We start from the raw sequence: 17,683 nt of genomic DNA, 5'->3' as shown, positions 1-17,683 counted from the left end.
CTTAGGGTCGTTGTTCTATTGGAAGGTGAACCTTCACCCCAGTCTGAGGTCCTGAGTGCTCTGTAACAGGTTTTCATCAAGGATCTCTCTGTACTTTGCACCGCTCAGCTTTCCCTTGATCTTGACTTGTCTCCCAGTCCCTGCCGCTAAAAAACATCCCCACCACATGATGCTGCCACTACCATGCTTCACCGTAGTGATGGTGCCAGGTTTCCTCCAGACGCTTGGCATTCAGGCCAAAGAGTTCAATCTTGGTTTCATCAGACCGGAGTATCTTGTTTAGGTGCCTCCAAGCTGGCTGTCATGTGCCTTTTACTGAGGAGTGGCTTCCGTCTGGCCACTCTACCATAAAAAGGACCAAGGCCCTCATCTCCCAATTGTTCAGTTTGGCCAGGCGGCCAGCTCTAGGAAGAGTCTTTGTGGCTCCAAACTTCTTCCATTTAAGAATGATGGAAGCCACTGTGTTCTTGGAGACCTTCAATGCTCCAGACATGTTTTGGTACCTTTCCCCAGATCTGTGCCTTTACACAATCCTGTCTTGGAGCTCTACGGACAATTCCTTCGACCTCAGGGCTTGATTTTTGCACTGTCAACTGTGGGACCTTATATAGACAGGTGTGTGCCTTTCCAAATCATGTCCAATCAATTAAATTAACCACAGGTGGACTCCAATCAAGTTGTAGAAATATCTCAAGGATGATCAATGGAAACAGGATGCACCTGAGCTCAATTTCCAGGTCTCATAATAAAGGGTCTGAATACTTACGTAAATAAGGGATCTGTTTTTTTAGCATTTAGCTAATAGCTTCTGATTTTGCTAGTAGTTTATTCTAATTTTGCTAGCATTCTGGTAGTAGAGGCCCGATGGGCATTTCTTGCGTTTTTAGCACCCCCCGTGTGCTATGATGATAATACCATAAATCCCAGGATGAGAAAAGGACAGTATGACGATATAACATCTGGATACCGCCAAAGCCTAATTTCAAACCTTGTTTACATTTGGAGCTGATTTTCTGGTCTTTTTACAGTCTTTTATAGACGGGTTGGTTGTATAGCAACAAAACCGATGAGTGCAAAACAGACTGGGTTAGCTTAGACTGTTGACAACTATATTTTGCCTCCAAATGTTTATTGAAAACAAATACATTTGCACAATGAGCACTTGTCTCTCAAATACATAGTTAATGATGTTGGTTAGGTAGCTAGCGAATGTTTTTCCACCTACGTTTCCCCACATGGAATCTTCTTTTATTTGTTGCTAGCCATCGGACTGTTCAGAATCATAACGCACACCTTCCGGCCACATCGATGCGTGCACATGATTTTCGTGACGTGGTCAGCCAACCCGTCTATTTCCAACAATGAAAAATAATAATAATAATAATAATAAGTAGTTTTTTGCTCAGAAAACTTGGGGGCCAAATAAAAATCACTTGGCCTGCAGGCTGCCAGTTGGAGAACCCTACTATACGCTTTGTCTATATTTTCAAATCAGTGCACCTTCCTCCTTTCAGCGTGGCAGTATTACCTTAATTACTAGCAAATGTCAGAGGTCTGTTGTTTGAGATGAATATACCTGGGGACCAGACATGCACTGCTCTGTTCAAGGGGATTTGTCAGTAAAATGCCTCAAAGGCCAACTGTAATCCCCTTTTGAGTAGAACTGTGGAAAGAGACAGTGATGAGGGCAATGACACACAAGGTTCTTCATGGGACATGGCGGACAGAAGACAGACTTTTAGAAGACGGACAGTGGTCAGAGGGAAAGAAAAAAGAAAAACACAAATGGAGAAGGGAGGGATTCCAGCCCCGTTTGATAACCATCAGAGATAGGAAAGAGTGAAAGAAGCAGGGGTTTGGATCGTTCATTCGGTGAAACAGCAGAAAAGTGGTTCGACGTGAGGTGTTTTGAGAATGAGGGAGGATCTTGTGACAATCCGAGAACTTACATTGGGAATGGCGTCCTCCAGCAGCCATTTCGACCTTTTCTTCCTCCTCTTCTCTGCCGGGAGAGAGCTAAAGAGACAACTTTCACTTTCTGACCAAACAATATGATTATTGGGTGACAATTTGCCACAGCCTTATAGCATCATTTAACATTGATTAACACTTTCTGACTGAGCCAAGACAGGCCTCATTGAAATACACGTTTTCCATGAAAACCAAAATATCAGCATATCACAACGCCGTGAAATACCTGTTCCTGTCTGCGCCTTTCTTTCGTCCTCGCCATCCCTCGTTCTGGGCCCTCTCGGGAAAGAGTTTGGAGGGAGGGTTGGGTGGAACGCGTGTTCTCAGGCGGAAGATGCATTTCCTCTTCTTGATCTCCTTCCCACAGAGAAACCTGGAGAAATACAGAGGGGATGAGAAGGTCACGGTCTGGTAAAGGAGGTGTGATGTCAACAAATAAACCTTCAGCCAAGTAACATGTCTGTTGTAACAAATAATCTTATCACCCAGAACAACAAGTAAACAACTTACTGAATGTTGGCGCCCATTCTATATTATTGTTAGCTGGACATGAGAATTACATTGGCAGATTCAGCATATGCTGTTGATGGGATTTCCAATTAAATAGTAGTTTTATAATGCATTATCTGAATACAACGGAGAGAGATGTCTTACTTGCTCTTGTAGTTGTTCAGTGCATCAAGGAGATATTGGCCTCTTTCTGTTGGAGGAGTATTGGAGAGCTGTGGGGAATATCAAAATGTTAGTCTGATGCAATTGGCTTGAGATGGCATTAATCAACTTCCTATCCGGATTCCTACTCAGAATTCAGAAAATAATTCATTTGGTGGTTCTAACCTTGCCCAAATGGAAATGCTCCCAGTTGATGCTGACAAAGTTAAGGATCTCCTCCAGCTCAAAGTACTTCTTCTTACTCTGGACTCCCAAGTTGTAAAGTGCCAAGTGCACCACATCCACCCTGGATAAGAAACCAGGGACAATCAGTGAGCTCAAAATAGAGATGAAATGAGAGGAGATAAAAGATACGCATGTTCAACAAAAACCAGTCCCTCCAGGATCAAAACGATTGCAATTGTTTTTGCCAAATCAACAATTCCCCACATATTATGCAAGGGCTTGTAATATCTTATGCTTCACGGAGTCATGGCTGAATGACGACACTATCGATATACAGCTGGCTGGTTATACGCTGTACCGGCAGGATAGAACAGCGGTGTCTGGTAAGACAAGGGGCGGCGGACTATGTATTTTTGTAAATAACAGCTGGTGCACAATATCTAAGGAAGTCTCGAGCTATTGGTCGCCTGAGGTAGAGTATCTCATGATAAGCTGTAGACCCCATTATCTACCTAGAAAGTTTTCATCTGTATTTTTCACAGCAATTAGACAGCATCGAATAAGCTGTATTCCCGCCATAAGCAAACAAGGAAACGCTCACCCAGAGGCGGCGCTCCTAATAGCCGGGGGCTTTAATAAAAGGAAACTTAAATCCTTTTTACCAAATATCTATCAGTATGTTAAATGAGCAACCAGAGGGAAAAAACCTCTGGACCACCTTTGATCCACACACACACACACACAAAGACGCATACAAAGCTCTCCCTCGCCTTCCATGTGGCAAATCTGACCATAATTATATCCTCCTGATTCCAGCTCACAAGCAGATTTTAAAGCAGGAAGCACCAGTGACTCGATAAATAAAAAAGTGGTCAGATGAAACAGATGCTAAGCTAGCACAGACTGGAATATGTTCCGGGATTCCTCCAATGGCATTGAGGAGTACACCACATCAGTCATTGGCTTCATCAATAAGTGCATTGATGACGTCGCCTCCACAGTGTCCGTACGTACATACCCTAACCAGAAGCCATCGATTACAGGTAATATCCGCACTGAGCTAAAGGCTTGAGCGGCCGCTTTCAAGGAGCGGGACTCTAACCCAGAAGTTATAAGAAATCCCGCTATGCCCTCCGACGAACCATCAAACAGGCAAAGTGTCAATACAGGAATAAAACCGAATCGTACTACACCGGCTCAGACGCTCGTCGGATGTGGAAGGGCTTGCAAACCATTACAGACTACAAGGGGAAGCACAGCCGAGAGCTGCCCAGTGACACGAGCCTACCAGACGAGCTAAACTACTTCTATGCTCGCTTCTAGGCAAATAACACTGAAACATGCATGAGAGCACCAGCTGTTCCGTGATCATGCCCTCCGCAGTCGATGTGAGTAAGACCTTTAAACAGGTCAACATTCACAAGGCCGCAGGGAGAGATGCATTACCAGGACATGTACTGCGAGCATGCGCTGACCAACTGGCAAGTGTCTTCACTGACATTTTCAACCTCTCCCTGTCTGAGTCTGTAATACCAACATAATTTAAGCAGACCCCCATAGTCCCTGTGGCCAAGAAAACTAAGGTAACCTGCCTAAATGACTACCGTCCCGTAGCACTCATGTCTGTAGCCATGAAGTGCTTTGAAAGGCTGGTCATGGCTCACAACATTATCCTAGAAACCTTAGACCCAATCAAATTTGCATACCGCCCCAAAAGATCCACAGATGATGCAATCTCTATTGCACTCCACACTGCCCTTTCCCACCAGGACAAAAGGAACACCTATGTGAGAATGCTATTCATTGACTACAGCTCAGCGTTCAACACCACAGTGCCCTCAAAGCTCATCAATAAGCTAAGGACCCTGGGACTAAACACCTCCCTCTGCAACTGGATCCTGGACTTCCTGATGGGCTGCCCCCAGATGGTGAGGGTAGAAAACAACATATCCGCCACGCTGATCCTTAACACAGGGGCCCCTCAGGGGTGGGTGCTCAGTTCCCTCCTGTACTCCCTGTTCACTCATGACTGCACGGCTAGGCACGACTCCAACACCATTATTAAGTTTATGTTGACACAACAGTGGTAGGCCTGATCACCGACAACGACGAGACAGCCTATAGGGAGGAGGTCAGAGACCTGGCGCCAGGACAACAACCTCTCCCTCAACGTGATCAACACAAAGGAGATGATTGTGGACTACAGAAAAAAGAGGACCGAGCATGCCCCCATTCTCATCGACGGGGCTGAAGTGGAGCAGGTTGAGAGCCTCAAGTTCCTTGGTGTCCACATCACCAACAAACTAACACGGTCCAAGCACACCAAGACAGTCGTGAAGAGGGCACGACAAAACCTATTCCGCCTCAGGAGACTGAAAAGATTTGGCATGGGTCCTCAGATCCTTAAAAGGTTCTACAGCTGCACCATCGAGAGCATCCTGACTGGTTGCATCACTGCCTGGTATGGCAACTGCTCGGCCTCTGAACGCAAGGCACTACAGAGGGTAGTGCAAACTGCCCACTACATCACCGGGGCCAAGCTTCCTGCAATCCAGGACCTCTATACCAGGCGGTGTCAGAGGAAGGCCCTAAAAATTGTCAAAGACTCCAGCCACCCAAGTCATAGACTGTTCTCTCTGCTAAACCACGGCAAGCGGTACCAGAGCGCCAAGTCTAGGTCCAAGAGGCTTCTAAACAGCTTCTACCCCCAAGCCATAAGACTCCTGAACAGGTAATAAAATGGCTACCCAGACTATTTGCATTGCCCCCCCTCTCGCCATCTCAAAAGCGAATGGTTTTGACCGTTTGGAACGTCACAGAGTAGAGCTACTCTTTTCTCCCTTTCCGACCAGTGGCTTGCAAAAAGTATTGCTATTCTTGTTATAAAATTACACCGTTACACTGTTCATGTAAAAATAACCAAAGGCAGTGACTGTTTAAATCAGAATTTCCCTAAACATTTTGTATGGTGAACCTGGCAATCGAAAAGCCCCAATTAGCATTTAGACGTGCAATCAGCAAGATGTGAGTTGTGTCCACTACGGTAGCCTACACAGCTCCACCAGTAAAATCCGGTTGTTCAGTTTGGCTGGGCGGCCAGCTCTATTAACAGTCTTGGTGGTTCCAAACTTTTTCCATTTAAGAATGATGGAGGCCACTGTGTTCTTGGGAAAATTCAATTCTGCAGAAATATGTTGGTACCCATTCATTCAGCCACAAGGGCATTAATGAAGTCGGGCACTAATGTTGGGCAATTACGCCTGGCTCGCAGTCAGCGTTCAAATTCATCCCAAAGGTGTTCGATGGGGTTGAGGACAGGGCTCTGTGCAGGCCGGTCAAGTTCTTCCACACCGGTCAACAAACTATTTCTGTATGAACCTCGCTTTGTGCAAGGGGGCATTGTCATGCTGAAACAAGAAAGGGCTTTCCTCAAACTGTTGCCACAAAGTTGGAGGCACAGAATCATCTAGAATGTCGTATTAAGATTTCCCTTCACTGGAACTAAGGGGCCTAGGCGAACCATGAAAAACAGCCCCAGACCATTAATCCTCCTCCACCAAATGTTACAGTTGGAACTATGCATTTGGCAGGTAGTGTTCTCCTGGCATCCGCAAAACCCAGATTCTTCCATCGGACTGCAAGATGGTGAAGCGTGATTTATCACTCCAGAGAACGTGTTTCCACTGCTCCAGAGTCCAATGGCGGCAAGCCTTACACCACTCCAGCCGATGCTTGGCATTGCACATGGTGATCTTAGGCTTGTGTGCGGCTGCTTGGCCACAGAAATTCATTTCATGACGCTCCCGACGAACAGTTCTTGTGCTGACATTGCTTCCAGAGGCAGCTTGGAACTCGCACATGATTTTTACGCGCTATGTGCTTCAGCACTCTGCGGTCCCATTCTGTGAGCTTGTGTGGCCTACCACTTTGCGGCTGAGCTGTTGTTGCTCCTAGACGTTTCCACTTCACAATAATAGCACTTACAATTGACCGGGGCAGCTCTAGCAGGGCATACATTTTATGAATTGACTTGCTGGAAAGGTGGCATCCTTTGACAGTGCCACGTTGAAAGTCACTTCAGTACAGGCCATTCTACTGCCAATATTTGTCTATGGAGATTGCATGGCTGTGTGCTCAATTTTATACACCTGTCAGCAGCGGATGTGGCTGAAATAGCTGTATACACTAATTTTAAAGGGTGTCCACCTACTTTGGCCATGTAGTGTATTTTTGGAATAAGGCAGAAAACTATTATATGCGTAATAAACATTAGTGAACTGCCGATTCGTAATGTTTGACTTGGTTTTCTTATCGATGCATGCTTAATTTGGATCGGTTTGGGCTCCCGCGGACCATTGCACTCGCAGCTTACATATTTGAATCGGGGCCCATGCGTATCGGTGAATCGTTACATCCCTACATAATATGGTCGAATCAAACCATATTTTTGACAAATTGGACAACATTGCCATGCAAAATCTCAAAACCGCAAATATATATATATATATATATATACAGTGGGGAGAACAAGTATTTGATACACTGCCAATTTTGCAGGTTTACCTACTTACAAAGCATGCAGAGGTCTGTAATGTTTTATCATAGGTACACTTTAACTGTGAGAGACGGAATCTAAAACAAAAATCCAGAAAATCACATTGTATGATTTTTAAGTAATTAATTAGCATTTAATTGCATGACATAAGTATTTGATCACCTATCAACCAGTAAGAATTCCAGCTCTCACAGACCTGTTAGTTTTTCTTTAAGAAGCCCTCCTGTTTTCCACTCATTACCTGTATTAACTGCACCTGTTTGAACTCATTACCTGTATAAAAGACACCTGTCCACACACTCAATCAAACAGACTCCAACCTCTCCACAATGGCCAAGACCAGAGAGCTGTGTAAGGAGATCAGGAATACAATTGTAGACCTGCACAAGGCTGGGATGGGCTACAGGACAATAGGCAAGCAGCTTGGTGAGAAGGCAACAACTGTTGGCGCAATTATTAGAAAATGGAATTAGTTCAAGATGACGGTCAATCACCCTCGGTCTGGGGCTCCATGCAAGATCTCACCTCGTGGGGCATCAATGATCATGAGGAAGGTGAGGGATCAGCCCAGAACTACACGGCAGGACTTGGTCAATGACCTGAAGAGAGCTGGGACCACAGTCTCAAAGAAAACCATTAGTAACACACTACGCCGTCATGGATTAAAATCCTGCAGTGCACGCAAGGTCCCCCTGCTCAAGCCAGCGCATGTCCAGGCCCGTCTGAAGTTTGCCAATGACCATCTGGATGATCCAGAGGAGGAATGGGAGAAGGTCATGTGGTCTGATGAGACAAAAATAGAGCTTTTTGGTCTAAACTCCACTCGCCGTGTTTGAAGGAAGAAGGATGAGTACAACCCCAAGAACACCGTCCCAACCGTGAAGCATGAAGGTGGAAACATCATTCTTTGGGGATGCTTTTCTGCAAAGGGGACAGGACGACTGCACCGTATTGAGGGGAGGATGGATGGGGCCATGTATCGCGAGATCTTCCCTCAGTAAGAGCATTTAAGATGGGTCGTGGCTGGGTCTTCCAGCATGACAACAACCCGAAACACACAACCAGGGCAACTAAGGAGTGGCTCCATAAGAAGCATCTCAAGGTCCTGGAGTGGCCTAGCCAGTCTCCAGACCTGAACCCAATAGAAAATCTTTGGAGGGAGCTGAAAGTCCGTATTGCCCAGCAACAGCTCCGAAACCTGAAGGATCTGGAGAAGGTCTGTATGGAGGAGTGGGCCAAAATCCCTGCTGCAGTGTGTGCAAACCTGGTCAAGAACTACAGGAAACGTATGATCTCTGTAATTGCAAACATAGGTTTCTGTACCAAATATTAAGTTCTGCTTTTCTGATGTATCAAATACTTATGTAATGCAATAAAATGCAAATTAATTACTTAAAAATCATACAATGTGATTTTCTGGATTTTTGTTTTAGATTCCGTCTCTCACAGTTGAAGTGTACCTATGATAAAAATTACAGACCTCTACATGCTTTGTAAGTAGGAAACACTGCCGATTTTGCAAAAAATAAAATAAATAAAAATAAATCACACAAAATTCCTTGAAGGCCTGAAAATCTAAAGATGAACTGATTGTAATGTATCTAGAGCTGATAGCAATTAATGAGTGTGGAACCCTCACCTGCAGCATTCACAAGTATAAGGTGCATATCAGATAATAAGGTATGAGTATGACAATGCATTTCATCATCTTCATAAATGGAATTCTCAATTATACATCCCTATGGGTTAGCAGATAGGAAATTGGGTTTAGAGAGAGGTGTAAATGTAGTCCTCTTAATCAGCCTGAATCGTTCACAGCACCACTATGTGTATTAACACCAATACAGTGCAATACTGTACAACTTTATCTATCCCTACGACATTATGCGCACAAGAGCACAATCATTGCATACATTACATACATCCTCCACCTGCATACATCCTGCACTATACGAAACAAATGCCTTTTTGTATTCTTAAAGTACCCCTGAGTGAGCCTCAGAGGTAGGTAGGAAAATAATAGTAGCCATTTACCATCGGAGAGCCAGGCGCTTAATGTACTCCAGTCCTTTATTACACACGGAACAGATGAACAAGTAAAACCTGAAAGAGAAAGGAAGAGAGATCAGAGGAGGAGAAAGCACAGGTCACATGCCTCTAGGGGAAATCAAAATCAATATTGTCCCTCGGTCATCTGGCTACACCTTCAACTTCCATGATATGTCTTATGACTTCCAAGACAATTATTTCCCCTGACTTCCCAGGATTTGCTCTGACCGTAGGGCTGAGCATTACAGTGCATTCGGAGTACCCTCATCAATCTACACACAATACCCCATAATGACAAAGCAAAAACTGTTTAGACATTTTTAGCTAATTTATTCAACAACAAAAAAAGAAATATTCAGACCTTTTACTCAGTACGTTGTTGAAGCACTTTTGGCATCGATTACAGCCTAAAGTCTTCTTGGGTATGACGCTACAAGCTTGGCACACCTGTATTTGGGGAGTTTCTCCCATTTCTCTCTGCAGATCCTCTCAAGCTCTGCCAGGTTGGATGGGAAGCAACACTGCACAGCTATTTTCAGGTCTCTACAGATGTTCGATCGGGTTCAAGTCCGGGCTCTGGCTGGGCCACTCAAGGACATTGAGACTTGTCCCAAAGTCACTTATGCGTTGTTTTGGCTGTGTGCTTACACGGAACCCAAACCGGCTGCGCGCGTGCGCTATCGTGCATACATTTATTTTGTCCCCCTACACCAAACGTAATCATGACACGCAGGTTAAAATATTTAAACAAACTCTGAACCAATTACATTAATTTGGGGACAGGTCGAAAAGCATAAAACATGTATGGCAATTTAGCTAGTTAGCTTTGCACTTGCTAGCTAACGCTAATTTGTCCTATTTAGCTAGCTTGCTGTTGCTAGCTAATTTGTCCTGGGATATAAACATTGAGTTGTTATTTTACCTGAAATGCACAAGGACCTCTACTCCGACAATTAATCCACACATAAAACGGCCAACCGAATCGTTTCTAGTCAACTCTCCTCCTTCCAGGCTTTTTCATCTTTGAACTTATATGGTGATCGCATCTAAACTTTCATTGTATTACCACGACAACCGGCAACAAAGTTCGTCTTTCAATCATCCACGTGGGTATAACCAATGAGGAGATGGCACGTGGGTACCTGCTTCTATAAACCAATGAGGAGATGGGAGAGGCAGGACTTTCAGCGCGATCTGGGTCAAAAATATGAATTACCTCTATTTTAGCCCTTGGCGTCGCAGATGCTCGTTGGCGCACGCGAGCAGTGTGGGTGCAGTAATTGAATAACATGGATTTCAAAATTTATTTTGCAACAGGGTCGTTATCCTGTTGAATGGTGAACCATCGCCCCAGTCTGAGGTCCTGGGCGCTCTGGGTTTCTGTTCTGCACTTTGTGACATCAGCTGAGGTAAGAAGGGCTTTATAAATAAATGTAATTGATTGATTTTCATCAAGGATCTCTCTGTACTTTGCGCCAGTCATTTTCCCCTCGATCTTGACTAGTCTCTCTGCCACTGAAAAGCATCCCCACAGCATGATGCTGCCACCACCATACTTCACCGTAGAGACGGTATTGGCCAGGTGATGAGCGGAGCCTGGTTTCCTCCAGATGTGACGCTTGGCATTCATGCCAAAGAGTTCAATCTTGGCTTCATCAGACCAGAAAATCTTGTTTCTCATGATCTGAGAGTCCTTTAGGTGCATTTTGGCAAACTCCAAGCGGGCTGTCATGTGGCTTTTACTGAGGAGTGGCTTCCGTCTGGCCAGTCTACCAAAAAAAGGCCTGATTGGTGGAGTGCTGCAGAGATGCTTGTCCTACTGGAAGGTTCTCCCATCTCCACAGAGGAACTCTGGAGCTCTGTCAGAGTGACCATTGGGTTCTTGAGCTCTCACTGAACAAGGCCCTTATCCCCCGATTGCTCAGTTTGGCCAGTCTTGGTGGTTCCAAACTTCTTCAATGTAAGAATGATGGAGGCCACTGTGATCTTGGGGACCTTTAATGCTGCAGAAATATTTTTTGTACCCTTCCCCAGATCTGTGCCTTGACACAATCCTGTCTCGGAGCTCTACGGACAGGCGGACTCCAATCAAGTTGTAGAAGCATCAAGGATGATCAATGGAAACAGGATGCACCTGAGCTCAATTTCGAGGCCCATAGCAAAGGGTCTGAATACTTATGTAAATAAGGTATTTCTGTTTTCATTTTTAATACATTTGCAAAAATGTCTAAAAACACATTTTCGCTTTGCCATTATATGTATTGTATTGTGTGTAGATTGAGGCAATACATTAATTTTATACATCTTAGAATAAGGCTGTAACGTTACATTTGGAAAAAGTCAAGAGGTCTGAATACTTTCCTAATGCACTGTATATCAATTTGATAAATTATAATTAATGTTATAGCGCAATGTTCCAAATGCCTGCATCACAAGAATCACGTTTTTCTGTTTGTTTTCATGAGCGTTTTATGTCTTTCTGGTCTCGTCTCCTTCGCTCCTTCTGTGCCGTGTGCACTGTGCACAGGCTATGATGTTCAAACAGTTTGAGATGTACAGGAAGGTGTATTCACAACAGTTCCTCTCTTTTTAGCAAGCAAATAGATCCAAGTTGGCTAGACTTGAAATATGAGCTGGCTACTCACTAGCATGTGCCTACTACTAGAAGTTGGTCATTATTAGTGCATGTGCATGATTCTGGTTACATTTTCTTCAAAAATTGCATTTTCATAGACAGACTTGAAAGCCAGATCAGTGATTACTGTAAAAAAGCAGGTTAAACTATTTTGATAAAATTATTATTAGTGGGTTTTATGGTTGTGGAAGGCTTATAGTTAGCATGGTAGAATTTTACATGCACTGTATTGACCTTTACGTGGATGTCGATTAAAGCAGCCCTCCCCCGCACCTCACTGATTCAGAGGGGTTGGGTTAAATGCGGAAGACACATTTCAGTTGTACAACTGACTAGGTATCACCCTTTCCCTTATTGTACAAGGCTTATTCAGGGAAAACATTTTTTTTAATTGAAATATATAGTATATCGTAAATCCCCCGTAAATCCCCCATGACTGATTTTTAGGCCATATCGCCCAGCCCTATCGGACCGTGGGAATAAAAACTCTTGTTTGATAACAATGTTACGCACCTATCTCCAAACATCATGGACTCCTGCAGGCACTGGATACAGGCCTCATGGAACCACTGTTGACACCGAAAACACTGCAGCATCTTCAAGTACCACCTGGGTGGAGAGCAGCCATTTAGTGAAAAGTAGTAGTCACTGAATGAGCAACAGAGTGCTAAGAGGCATCTTTCTGAATCAAATACAGCTGCTGTGGCCATCTGAATCAAATACAGCTGCTGTGGCCATCTGAATCAAATACAGCTGCTGTGGCCATCTGAATCAAATACAGCTGCTGTGGCCATCTGAATCAAATACAGCTGCTGTGGCCATCTGAATCAAATACAGCTGCTGTGGCATTCTGAATCAAATACAGCTGCTGTGGCCATCTGAATCAAATACAGCTGCTGTGGCCATCTGAATCAAATACAGCTGCTGTGGCCGTCTGAATCAAATACAGCTGCTGTGGCCATCTGAATCAAATACAGCTGCTGTGGCCATCTGAATCAAATACAGCTGCTGTGGCCGTCTGAATCAAATACAGCTGCTGTGGCCGTCTGAATCAAATACAGCTGCTGTGGCCGTCAATCAAAATACAGCTGCTGTGGCCATCTGAATCAAATACAGCTGCTGTGGCCATCTGAATCAAATACAGCTGCTGTGGCCATCTGAATCAAATACAGCTGCTGTGGCCATCAAACAAATACAGCTGCTGTGCCCATCTGAATCAAATACAGCTGCTGTGGCCATCTGAATCAAATACAGCTGCTGTGGCCGTCTGAATCAAATACAGCTGCTGTGCCCATCTGAATCAAATACAGCTGCTGTGCCTTCATTGAGTCACAAAACCTGCTAATGGATTTTAAAAGTGTGGATATGTAAATGCTATGCTACAGTGTGTCTAGCCAGCACGCTCACTCTCCAGGTCCTCCACAGTAGCAATAACACTGTTGGTGATTTGTGCGGTGCTGAGAATCCCACTCCAGCTCTTCTGGGTTATAGGTAAGCACCTGCTTCATGGCCTGCAGTGCTTTTGCTATAGCGCCCTTTTTGAGAGCTCCCCCTTTCTGTGAAGAGAAGAAACAGCCACGTCAACATGGTTCGGCAATAGGACAGTTTCTGCCTGCGGTTACGAAACCCCTACCTGTCCCAGACCTGCTGTTTTCAACTCTTAATGATCGGCTATGAAAAGCCAACTGAGATTTATTCCTGATTATTATTTGACCATGCTTGTCATTTATGAACATTTTGAAAATCTTGGCTCTCTCTAATTTTCTCCTTCTCTCTTTCTCTCGGAGGACCTGAGCCCTAGGACCATACGTCGGGACTACCGGCCGTGGTGACTCCTTGCTGCCCCCAGTCCGCCTGGCCTTGCTGCTATTCCAGTTCCAACTCTTCTGCCTGCGGTTATGGAACCCCTACCTGTCCCAGACCTGCTGTTTTCAACTCTTAATGATCGGCTATGAAAAGCCAACTGAGATTTATTCCTGATTATTATTTGACCATGCTTGTCATTTATGAACATTTTGAAAATCTTGGCTCTCTCTAATTTTCTCCTTCTCTCTTTCTTTCTCTCGGAGGACCTGGGCCCTAGGACCATGCGTCGGGACTGCCGCCCGTGGTGACTCCTTGCTGTCCCCAGTCCGCCTGGCCTTGCTGCTATTCCAGTTTCAGCTGTTCTGCCTGCGGTTATGGAACCGCCACCTGTCCCAGACCTGTTGTTTTTCAACTCTTAATGATCAGCTATGAAAAGCCAACTGAAAATTATTCATGATTATTATTTGACCATGCTTGTCACTTATGAACATTTTTGAACATCTTGGCATAGTTCTGTTATAATCTCCACCCGGCACAGCCAGAAGAGGACTGGCCACCCCTCATAGCCTGGTTCCTCTCTAGGTTTCTTCCTAGGTTTTGGCCTTTCTAGGGAGTTTTTCCTAGCCACCGTGCTTCTACACCTGCATTACTAGCTGTTTGGGGTTTTAGGCTGGGTTTCTGTACAGCACTTCGAGATATTATCTGATGTACGAAGGGCTATATAAAATAAAATTGATTGATTGATTGACACATCATAGCGAAATGTTTTATAACAGAAAACAAAAATGTGTTTTCTTATAGGACGTGTTTAGATAGTGCCTTTCCATTGCACTCCTTTTCCAAACGTTTTCTCACTACTGAACAAGACCCTAGATAAACAGTCATATTATACATTATATTAGTCATTTCTGTTTTCCTTGAGCAGGTTGTTCTATCAATAATACTCACCCGCACAGCTAAAGCAAAGATGCACCTCCTGCAAAACCATGGTGACAAATCCACTGAGCTCTCCACCTCTGGCAGGTGGCACTGCTGGTGGTAACCTGGAAAAAACAAAAACAAGAGGACCAAGACCATTTCAGAACAAACCGAGCATTTGGGTTCCTCCCCCCGGAACTCCAAAGTGGCGGAGCGGTCTGAGGCACTGCATCTCAGTGCTAGAGGCATCACTACAGACCCTGGTTCGATTCCAGGCTGTATCACAACCGGCCGTGATTGGGAGTCCCATATGGCGGCGCACAATTGGCCCAGCGTCGTCCGGGTTAGGGTTTAGCCGGGGTAGGCCGTCATTGTAAATAAAAAATTGTTCTTAACTGACTTGCCTAGTTAAATAAAGGTTAAATATTTGAAAAATATCGCTTGGCTTGTATCATCTCAAACCCAATAGAAATAAATGAATGGATTAATGAAAGTGCTACTGCCGGCCGCACTTTCAGCCACATCAATGTGTTATGTTTATCTGAAGGTGGCACCCAACCAACTAGAAGCTTTTAATCCCATGTTCAGCAAATGTTAGTGGAAGCCAGAAGGAGTGGACTCCCAAAGCAATCAATGGGAGAATCTCAATAACATACTCCTCGCGTCCTCTCCTCTCCCCTTCTCTAAACCCATTTGATGAGAAAGCCAGAGGTCCCTCCCCTCTGACATTCTCCTTCAATGGGTTTTCAGAAGGAGGCGAGGAGAGAGGATGAAATTGAGATTCTCCCAATGACTTTAATTAAGTGCCATGTAAAAACCGAACCAACGAGAGACCACAGCCTGAAGACAGGACCTGCAAATCGTAGACTGCAAATGGGACCGGTCTCTATAAGACAGACCTCCATGGAAAGTACTTAGTTGAACGTACACAGGCTTCAGTAAATGATGTTATGAGTCACCGAGGCTTGCTGTACACTCGCCTTGTCCAACTTGAAAATGTTCAGTTCCACTTTAACTGAACTGTAGAAGATAACTTGATGCAGTTAGGATACTTTTCATCAAGTTGGACACATTGTCCCCATCTTAAGTGCTGTATGTTGTTCCAGTCCATTTACCACAGTTCAAAGATACAGTTTATGCTTTTAGAGTGAGTGTTAAATAATTAAGAGTTAAACAAAGTTGTGGAAGTAAATATAGAAGCATACAGAACCCTGTATGCAATAAGCAATGCAATCTCCTCCCACTTAACCATGGCTTGTAAAGAACCAACATCCTCTTGTAGGCTATATCAGGGCAAGAAAGATGGTTGTAGCCACACCCTCCATTAAAGGGGAACTTCACCACTTATGTTTTAATGTTGAAGTGTCAGACTATACATTACTCTACAGTGACTCACCTATTCCACATTTCCCACATATCAGGATCTCATTGTCAGACACCAGCACCATTTCAGAACAAACCGAGCATTTGGGTTCCTCCCCCGGAACTCCAGCTGCATGTTTTGGGAGAGAAGAATAGCATTAGGGTATATTCAATGATGAATGAAGAGCTGGAGTGGGATTCTCAGCTTTCTCATCCTTCAGCTACATGAAACCAACATGTAGACAGAATTAGAAGCAATTGGCAGGGCATTACTGACATAAATAGGCCTTTCAATGAAACGTGACGGTTGAAAAGTTTGAAGGACAGCTAAATCCTTTAGGGAAGTATCTAAATATACTATTAAGTGGCCTACTACATAGTACAAGTGTCGGCTAGCCAATGAAAAAGTGTTAAGGAATAAAGGCCTAAAACAGCTTCATGAGGTTCCACAGAGGTACAGCACAAAATGTTAATGATTTCCCATTAGGCTGTTGTGTAATGCTGTTCAAAGTGGATTACATTACTAATGGCTTTTAGAGCGAGCTTTTGATATGTTGAACCTGTATGGTGTAGATCCATACTATCAGCAGACATACATTCATTGAAGATGTAGGGTGTTAGGATGTAGTACGTTTGACTAATTCACGTTTTTTTATTGAACACTGTGACAACAACAATATTCTAGTCCCTCTTCACTCACCATGTTGGATGTCTTTCCAGAGAACCCAGAATTTTGAATTATCTTCAAAAGTGACAAAGCAGCTCTGCTTGGAGGTACTCACCTTGAATAGAAAAGTGAAAAGAGCCAGTATGAGGCGGAGGCAAGTCGTTTACAGCAGCCTTATTACAGTTTTATTCTAATAGTGTATTACAATAGATTTTTCATAAAAACACGAATAACAGATGTGGTCCCTGAAAACTACAGAGAAACCATCCCATTTTGTGAATAGCGGTATTTGGGTAGTAAATAAAATGAATACAAACCATTGTGTGGCAGTATACTACAGTATTTGACTGATAACAGGAATGTTTTGTGTTGAGCACTTACTCTCTGGATCTTCCCCAGGTAGTATAGGCCATCAGACCAGCGACACAGGACATACTGGCCCACGGTCAGGCTGCTCTCCAGGTCTGTGAAGCTCCGCTCCCTCTTCTGGGGTAAACGCTTGGCATCCAGCCCCTTCTTCGACTCCACACTGCAGAAGTCATCTCTGTATGCTGACTCCAACATGCTGCAGCTGGGCTGTCCACACACTACAACACTTCCTAGGCGAATCAGGGGGTTACATCGTCATTGTGGTAGACACAGTATGTCCTCCTGATCACAACATTATGGAGGTTTGGTGGTGGTTGAACATTGTCCTGTAATTTTGGGGTAGTTGATCACATGTATGTATTATTACATGCATTGACAGAACCTGCTGTTATGGTGTCATACAAAGTATTTCCTGAGATTTACACAGCCTACAAAAACGTTTAAACATATGCCCATGCTATCATGAAATCCAGCCCTACAACATATTTCTTTTAACACCCCTCCCCTGTTCTGA

General features: G+C 44.2%; 1 protein-coding gene across 2 annotated transcripts in view; it reads right to left on the bottom strand.

Moving 5' to 3' along the window:
* LOC129825985 (PHD finger protein 19-like) overlaps positions 1 to 17,683 on the bottom strand; it is a 36,795-nt gene that overhangs the window by 17,281 nt on the left and 1,831 nt on the right. The window contains exons 2-12 of one of the 2 annotated variants that reach the window (XM_055886204.1): positions 17,182 to 17,399; positions 16,834 to 16,915; positions 16,168 to 16,263; positions 14,802 to 14,896; positions 13,455 to 13,603; positions 12,561 to 12,656; positions 9,398 to 9,466; positions 2,809 to 2,929; positions 2,626 to 2,693; positions 2,198 to 2,344; positions 1,950 to 2,016 (exon numbers count right to left, since the gene is read on the bottom strand). In XM_055886204.1, the coding sequence (XP_055742179.1) occupies positions 1,950 to 2,016; positions 2,198 to 2,344; positions 2,626 to 2,693; positions 2,809 to 2,929; positions 9,398 to 9,466; positions 12,561 to 12,656; positions 13,455 to 13,603; positions 14,802 to 14,896; positions 16,168 to 16,263; positions 16,834 to 16,915; positions 17,182 to 17,364 (1,173 nt within the window). In that variant the 5' untranslated portion in view covers positions 17,365 to 17,399. The remainder of the gene's footprint in view (positions 1 to 1,949; positions 2,017 to 2,197; positions 2,345 to 2,625; positions 2,694 to 2,808; positions 2,930 to 9,397; positions 9,467 to 12,560; positions 12,657 to 13,454; positions 13,604 to 14,801; positions 14,897 to 16,167; positions 16,264 to 16,833; positions 16,916 to 17,181; positions 17,400 to 17,683) is intronic. The other variant, XM_055886205.1, reaches the window with a different exon arrangement.

Source organism: Salvelinus fontinalis, chromosome 28, assembly GCF_029448725.1.
Source record: "Salvelinus fontinalis isolate EN_2023a chromosome 28, ASM2944872v1, whole genome shotgun sequence".
In the NCBI taxonomy this organism is placed as follows: Eukaryota; Metazoa; Chordata; class Actinopteri; order Salmoniformes; family Salmonidae; genus Salvelinus; species Salvelinus fontinalis.
The sequence above is the reverse complement of the archived record's forward strand: the minus strand, read 5'-3'. Positions and strand labels throughout refer to the sequence as shown.